This window comes from Homalodisca vitripennis, chromosome 7, assembly GCF_021130785.1.
Source record: "Homalodisca vitripennis isolate AUS2020 chromosome 7, UT_GWSS_2.1, whole genome shotgun sequence".
NCBI lineage: Eukaryota > Metazoa > Arthropoda > Insecta > Hemiptera > Cicadellidae > Homalodisca > Homalodisca vitripennis.
The window spans coordinates 134439783-134448890 of record NC_060213.1 but is presented as its reverse complement, the minus strand read 5'-3'; the positions used below and the strand labels follow the sequence as shown (position 1 = coordinate 134448890).

Genomic DNA, 9108 nt, shown 5'->3' with positions numbered 1-9108 from the left:
TATATATATATTTAACACAGACTTCACTATTCATATAAATTTTCCATGAAATATCCCGTCAAGTAGTTATTACACTTTGAAAGTTTTGTAAGTATAGCCGCAATAGCAGTATATAAGGGGGGCTGCACTTAAATTGTCCTTTTTTTATCAAGACATAGGCTATACAGTAGGATGCATGTTGCTATGCTCGTGACCTTGGGCAGGGAGTTGGTGGGGGTAAGTGGTGGGGGAAAGAACTACGTACCTTTCAGCAAACATAGACTAGGTAACGCCACAGTTAACTTTCTCCACTCGCCTGCATTTATACAGAGACCGATGTACAGAGACCATAGCTACATGCTTTGTCCTATTATCTAATTAACATGTAAGTTTTCCACGTCGAGGAAATTTTTATCACGGCCAAAGAACTACGTACCTTTCAGCAAACATAGACTAGGTAACGCCACAGTTAACTTTCTCCACTCGCCTGCATTTATACAGAGACCGATGTACAGAGACCATAGCTACATGCTTTGTACTATTATCTAATTAACATGTAAGTTTTCCACGTCGAGGAAATTTTTATCACGGCCTCATTCAGTGGCGTAGCCAGGAAATTATTTCGGGGAAAATGAGAATCCAGAAAAAGGAGGGTCCAGAACTTTCTGAGGGTGCTCCCTCAGAAAGTTGAAAAAGTACAATCAGGAACGTAGCCAGAAAAAAAATTGGGGGGTCCAGGCAACTGATATTTTCCCGTAGTGGACAAAGAGTAAGGCCCCATTTTGTTCCTTAAAAGTTTCTTTATTGAGAACGATCTTTCAGTAGTACATGTCAATAATACTGAATTATTTAAATGATAAAATAATAATTAAAAAATTGAAAATTGGTGGGGGTCCGGACCCCTTGGAACCCTCACTGGCTACGCCCTTGAATACAATGGCTAAACACTACTTTTAGACAACTATTATTGTATGTAGCCTAAACCTTTATTAATTAAAGGTTATACTGAGAAACAAATATGACAATTTGATTCAAACGTTTTTTTTTTCAAATTTCTGTATCAAATTGATCTTTTATCAAGGTGTGTGCCTTCTTCAATAATGCAGAAGGGGCTTCAATGTCATTTTCTCTGCTTTCTTTATTTGTTTGACGTAGATTTTTAAGTATTTATTATATCGTTAGTTCCTTTGAAAAACTTGTTAGATCAGTAATATACTTATGATATTATAACTAATTTTTGTACACTTCTCTAAAGTCTTGTAATTAGTGGCTCTAAAAAGATAGTATGAATGGATTATTTTAATATCCCGCTTTTGTGGCAAGGGGGGGGATATATAATGTATGTTTTATTCACAGATTTTTGCGATGTTTGTTACAATACCTCATTCCCATTTCTATACAGACAAAAAGAAGAATTGATTTAATTTATGGAATAGGAATGTTACATCCATGATTCTTTGACAGGATAACATGTGTTCGGAAATTTGCCATCGTTATAGTTACAAAAGGTATAACATAAGATTTACTCTTTCCCGCTTCCAGTATTCCACTTTCATCCGTGCCGGTGTGATGTGTGATTGTGTTTCTCGTACTCGTGACTTTTGCTCGGGACTTGCATCCTCTGCAGTGACAACACCTCGACTGGACTCCAAGCAACTTTTGACTATGTTTGAACCCTTTTCTTTCCCTTCGTTTCTTCTTTATATTCTTTATTTTATCATGTACTAAAACTTCCCTCACCTGACGAAGAGGATGGATTCAAATCCTCGAAACGTTGTGTCATACCTGTTGTAACCATAACGATGCCAAATGTACGAAATCTTGTTATCTTGTCAAACCTTCCATCGTCAATAACAAACCTTAAACAAATGATTATTATTGTGTAAACTTACATTTTTGCTTTTTTTACTCAAAAAAGTAAAAAAAACATACTATCCCTTAAAAATACTGCAAAATGAATAAATTTTATGCATGCTATCTATATCCATACAAAAAGTACCTTATAACTGAAAATATATATTTTGATAGGTATTATGAAAAAATATTACATGACCTCAAAAATATGCTAATCAACACAACGAGTATGTGAAATAAGATTTAAAAATACATAATAAAATTTCATTTTTACAGTGTTATATATCTTCATTTGCAGGAAAACAGTATGTTAACATCGTAAAGAAATTATTAAAACAGCCCAATACGTTGCAAATGCGTTTTCCAACAGTTTCGTTCTTGTAAACCCAAGGCCAGCCATAACCAGAACTGATGGTTAATATTGTTTTGAATACCAATAGGTTTTAACAATTGAACGGAGCAAATATGTAGATGGATATTTTCGTGATCCTTTCAAGGACGCAAATTTCTTAGAAGGAGCATCCCTCGCTGGACAATCCACGAACACTTCTTCTGCTGATTGTGCTCAATGAGCCGTGATGCCATTTGTCGTTAATAAAACGCATCCGCTGTTCTAGTGAAATGTGCTTTCAAACTTTAAAATTATCGTTCTAGAAATCCCCATGTTTCATTCAACGTTTCAGGTATGAGTAAACCATGTTCTTTGTGTGACGCGGCTACTTCCGTCTTAGGTTTACCAACACTTATCTTTCTAGAAAAGAGATAACGAATCTTCCACCACCAGTTACGACAATGAATACCTGTACATTGGTTACGAAGCTTGGTCATCATTGCCTTGCATTGATTTTGACTGTAGATGAATTACTGAATTGATACGTCTTCCTTTTATATACAGGGTTTAAATTAAGCCCTGATACGCCTGGATATATTTCAAAGGAATTGAGATAACGGTGTACAATCTTCACCTTATTTATTCAAATATTTTTTTTTATTTTTTGAGAATAAAAAACTCCCCAAAAAGAATAGATAAAGATATAAAGAATAGATATGTTTTTGTATGAATAGCCAGTAAAAACATAGAAAAAACTTAAGAAAGTTTGGATATGTTTGCATTATATCTTTTAAATGTGACATCTTCCATACCTATATGTCTAAAACTAAGAACATAAGACTGTTTAAAGTAAACATTGTTAACTAAAATCAAGAAAACTGGCAACACAGCAGACACTTAACACACAATTTACAGTACATTATACATGTTGTTTTAGAAAAGTGGTTGTAATGAAATCTATAAGACTAAAATACGGTATTAACAGTTATGCTGAAAAATGTTTAAATCATACCACGTTATTTATAAAATTTAACTAGACTTAAGATTAAAAAACTAAAATATATTTTATAAACAATCTTTTACGTTATGTAATTTTTATTGAATTAGACATACTTAAAGTATTATTTTTAGGCATATTCTTATCATGAAAGTAGCAAACACATCCTTCAACATGATTTTTCCCATAATTTTCTAGTAGTCAAACTGAAGCTTGTGTTAGAATATGTAACAGTCTTTATTATAAATAAAATCCACCTATAGCAGACTAGTTACTAATTAGTTTAAAGTTTAATCTTTCTAGTATTTTGCTATGTAGAAGTACAATATAGTTTAATGAAATATTACGAACCCTTACACAATTATTTCGTTGTTTTACAACAATGAAAAAGTGTTTTCTTTCAAGATAATTTCTAAGTAAAAACTGTCAAAACGCATTTTAAGAACTAAGTAAGACATTATAAGCGAACAAATTTGTAAGTGCCCAAAAATATCCGGAAGTACATTTTGAATTGTTTTAATTTTGAAGAACAAATATAGTTGCTAATTTTAATTTAAGGCTTTAATGAGTGAGTTTCAATTCTAGTTTGTTCAACACTTCATCGTAGCATTCACAAAAGTCGTATGAAGCTCAAAACCTAAAAAATACCCTCATTTTGGGTATTTGAAACATCCAAAAATACCCAAAATGCTCCAATTAGAACAAATGTATGGGGGGACCTCAGGGCTCAAGGTTAGGCCCAATTTTGTTATTGATTTATGTCAACGTATAGATTGAAAGCATCTGCGTGATTAGATAGGAAAGATTCTCTAAAAATATACATTCTATACGAGAATATTAGAAGATAGAATAAGTTTAACTGCATCAGCCACTAAAATTACTCATTAGTTACTCTTTCTCTGTGGCTAAATGTCATGTATACAAATTATAAAATATGAAAATTTTATAAAGAGATGACTGTCCAATTCCCACTTCCTTGTCAAAATTCACCAGATTGAACGATTGAGTCTAACACAACAATGGCTGTAACTCAGTGGTGAGAGGGGCAACAATGTTCCGTGTACTGTTTCTAGTGATTTGGGTGTGAGAGGGAGCAGTGTGGAGGTAGTTGGGTCGGCCCACGCTAGGTGTCGCTACTCGCAAGTGTAGGCGCTGCCTCCACGCGCTCCAGTCCATCCTCCGACTTCGCGGTGTGTGTTGGTTCTGTGCCTACATCTGCTGCGCGTGATATACGTAAGTATCAGAAGTGTGATAACAAATAAATAAATACCCAGTAATTAACCCACGTGTTCATTATTTATAAAAATTGTGTAAAGAAAATTTATTCGGTAAGTTAGTAATATAAAATAGCGTTGGTATTATAAAAATAAAAACAATTTTAATTTTAAAAATGAGTTATTAAACTTTAATTCCATCAGAGCTACAATACTAGGCCTGCATGCCGTTAAATTTACAATTATGATGTACATAAAAATAAAAATTACTTATGAATAAATTAAAAGCTTTGCTAATTTGTATTTGTGAGATTTTTAAGATTAGCATCCGTGGGCGTGTTTTTAAAATTTTGAACATTATATGTGTGTTTTAATTACATTTGTATATAAAAAACAAAACATTTAAAATGTTAACATAAAAATTTATATCTTTTACTTTTACATTTTTGTCAGGAAAAGATTAAGGAAAGGTATAAAAACTTTTATCCAAAAGTTTACATAGAGTAAATAGCCATAAAAACGTTGTATTATAGAGTTTTAATTAATACTACAGTACATAGTTACTGAATTTATTCAAATTTCATATACACATATAAAATACAATACAAATGTCATATAAAATGTATATATTAATTTATTGAAGTCCGACATTTCGGAGATTATTACACACCAATCTATCATACGTTTTGCTCTAGGGATATAAATAATTATTTAAATAATACAATTTTGTTTATATAGTTATAACTTCAATAATTAAATATTAGATTTACCTCAACTATTAAATGTAATTATATTATAACCCTACATGTATCGTCGCATTAATTTAACACGAAGTATACTTTTAAATAATAATCTAATTTTTATAAATTGATGTTCATAACAAGTTTTTGTTAAATAAAATACAATAATTGTATCACCTCAACATATATCCTACAAAGTCTTTACGTTACATATATATATTTCCACAATGTTTTGACAATATTTTACATAAATTGAATTTGCAATGTAAAATAATTATTTAAAACTTTTGCCATGTAAGCATTTTAGTATTTAAAGCTATATAGAGTAATTTATAGTACCTTTAAATTTTCTTTGTTGAAATGAATGAACACCCCAATGTTGTTCATTATATTTTTGCACTTTAGGCCGAAATCATTTACCTAAAATAATTACCGTTTATAATTTACAGAGTGGATTGGTTTTTTTTCCTTACTGTACTATGAATTAACATGCACATATTCTGTACAATAAATACAAATTGAGGAATTGATCTATGCTACAACGTTTTTTTCTTATCTGTCAGTAGCCTCTTTGCATTTTTCAGAGAACTGGCTTCGTTTTAGATTTATTTATCGCTAAAAACTCTAATCACATCAATTCCTGTTCCAGCACTGGAGTAACGCGATACTGACTACGGAAATAGCAAGCGGCCGACAGTGGCACGGCCTCCTAGATCTCGGCGACGCAACAGCGCCACGGCCTCCTAGATCTCGGCTACAGCGACGCGGCCCGCTGAACGCGCGAACATGTGTGGCTCAAGTGAAGTGAGGTTATGGTTCAGTGAGGTGTTGTTGTTGTTGTTTCTAAGCACTTTCTGTGTTGTTGGTGGCTTCAATGTGGATACAGAGAGTTATATTAAACACTCCGGCGAGCCAGGGTCCATGTTCGGTTTTAGTGTCGCCGAACACAAGGAACGAGGATCGAACTGGTGAGTTTAATTTTTACTGTAGTTGCAATTTAGCGTGTGATGTAGAATACTTAAATAAATTTAATTGACCTGCCACGTTATAATCCTTAACGCACATGGTTGAAATCAAGTTTGCACGGTAGTGCACGTTTTTATCTACAGATAAAACTACAACTTTATTGGTGTCATCGTTGCGTGAATAACACACGTCTTGTGAAGGTCATAAAACAGCTGTTTCTAGCCCGACTGTGATGGAAGTACAAGAAACTTTTACAAGCATAACAAATTAGGCAATCGTATTATTAATGAACGGTATATTTTTTTGGAAGACATTACAAGAAATATGTGTTCCCTTAACCAATATGTGAGAAATAATAGTTGTATTTTATGAACCACTATTAACTGAATTTAATTATTGTAATAGAAAAACATATACGAAAATACAAATACTACAAAATACTAAAAACACCATGTTAACTTGTGTTAAAAACGGTACAACGGACGTTAGGAACTGAACGATAAAAATATTGTAAATCACTTAATTTTTTAAGCCATTCATCTTCAAATAAGGAAGATAATAATGTTTATTTTACATTTTATAAATACAGTAATATTGTAAGTTACGTTAAAATCGAAAAAAATTATTAAACGCAATATTATGAATATGAATGGCAGTACAAAAATATAATTTAAATCTATTTATACAACAATAGAAAGGCCTAATATAGTGCTGTTAGACACTGTAGGAAATGATCATGCCGGTTTTATTTATTTACTTTCAATTTTACTTTCCTAAGCAGGTAAATAAGTAACTAACTACTTTGTATACTTTGAAATAAATAAAGGAAGAACGAAGGAGAGACAGGACATGGCGCCGTACAGAAGATGTAGGCAATTCGGGTACAGGTATGAGAAGCTCACCTTCAAAGGATTGCTTCTTTCCTCTGCTACAGATGGTGATTTTAGCCCCTTAAATAATTTTACACTTACAACGGTTCCACTTATTTTTAATCGTAGGGTCGTAGGAGGTGTCTCATTTAAAAAATATTAATATGCATCAAAATACTTTTTAGCTTTTTATATATTTATTGGTTATTCTAAAAACATCAACCCTTTTGTACTTCATCGTTTAAAGATTTAGACACTATAAAATTCTCGTTAAATCTTGAAACGCACTTGGAATTATACAAATAATTTTTTTTAACGAGACATCTCTCAGGATTATCAAATCAAAAATAAGGGGTTTAAAATTTTTGAATATTTGTATTATTTTCATGGGGGAAGTTTCAAGGTCGTTTCACAACAACCAGCTCTCCTACTTCTTCCAATTAATAATAAAGTTTATTTGCAGTAGTAAGGTTACTACTGCAAATAAACTTTACAGGTGTAAGTACATAACACTTATTGTACTTGTATTTATAATTATGGATTGTAAATATTGATTTTTTTCTTTAGTAGTGAACAATACTTAGTCGCGTCAATTAATAGGACATCTATGAAATAGCGATTCATATGAAATTTCAAACTTGTTTGATGAAATATAAAAAATTGACTACGAACTACATTTTTAAATCACTGTAAGCCATTAATTGTAGATTTATGAGAAACCCTTCACTTTAAATAACTGTTACTCTGTTTTTCTTTAACTGCTGACCTGCTTCAAAGGATCAGAAGCACTGTTCTAATAGCGTTAAAATTAGAACGTTTGATAATTCAAGGTCTTTTAAATGGATTCACCCGAACGCGTTGTTTCGAAGTCATTACGAACATTCTTCGTTTTATATTGATTTGAGCTGAGTTATGAAATGAAAAAATTAAATGAAAAATATCTTTATTAGAGGCGAAGCTAGGACTATAAAGTCCTATCTCCCTCTCTCTCTCTCTCTCTCTCTCTCTCTCTCTCTCTCTCTCTCTCTCTATATATATATATATATATATATATATATATATATATATATATATATACACACACACACACACGTACATGATTTGCCTACGCACAGGTTGCTTGCCCATGTAGGCTAATCTCCATTGTAGACTATATGTTAATCTGTAATATACAGTTTAATAACTCATACTTAAATTATATAAATAATATTTATATCCAACTACTGTACTTAAAATTAAACGGTTTTATTTGATCGCCGTTTAGTAATTATATTATAGTAAATATATAATATAATTATATAAGCAAGTACTTTTTGCGATTCAATGTTTATTGAAATTAAATAAGGCTATTGCCATTTATAGAATTTAATATATAGATAGAATTGACAAATTATACAGTTGATAAATTGATAAATTATCCTTTTACTAGATCTATACTTACTAAACGGCGATCAAATAAAACCGTTTAATTTTAATTACAGTAGTTGGATAAATAGTATTTATATAATTTAAGTATGAGTTATTAAACTATATATATATATATATATATATACTAGCATCAATTAATGTAACTTTATACATAGTTATGCTGAGTAACCGTGGAGTTGCCCTGAGTATTTACAAATAAAGATCGTGCTAGGCCTAATTTTAGCGTAAGCTTCACGCGTTGTTACAAACCTCAGTTTCGCGGGACAGGCGATTTCGTCTGTTTATTGAAACATAACAATGTTACAAAGTGGGCAGTGGGCGCCGCCATCTTGGCTGGCACCCGTCCACAGCTCGAGTTGGCAGGTCGGCCGCCCCTTTCGCAATTTGTTCGACGTTTAATATTTGTTTATAAAGCGTATCCACCTCCGACAGAAATAACTGGATCACGGCTAGCGAGGGCCGCGCTCGACCTTTGCCCCAAGAGGGTTTTGCCGCGCCCGCACACCGATACCCTGCGACTCCCAGGTGGGCAGTCAGCAGTCTGGCAATCGCTGAGTTCAGGATTCATCAAAAGTGACTCTGTACGCACACAGTTGCTGTTTACAACAAGAAATTAAAGTAGGCTATACCGGTCACTATAATAATGTTCACTACGGTTAGCAGAAAATATAGTGAACATATCTGACAAATATCAAAAACAAGGTGTTGTATGGCACAAGAATATTGACAG

General features: G+C 32.4%; 1 protein-coding gene across 2 annotated transcripts in view; it reads left to right on the top strand.

Moving 5' to 3' along the window:
* The first annotated feature begins 4257 nt into the window (after nucleotides 1–4257).
* The window catches only part of LOC124366358 (integrin alpha-PS2), a 312546-nt gene continuing 307695 nt past the window's right edge, over nucleotides 4258–9108 (top strand). For both annotated transcript variants that reach the window (XM_046822855.1, XM_046822853.1), the window contains exons 1-2: nucleotides 4258–4394; nucleotides 5765–6083. In XM_046822855.1, coding sequence (XP_046678811.1) covers nucleotides 5902–6083 — 182 coding nt within the window. In that variant the 5' untranslated portion in view covers nucleotides 4258–4394; nucleotides 5765–5901. The remainder of the gene's footprint in view (nucleotides 4395–5764; nucleotides 6084–9108) is intronic.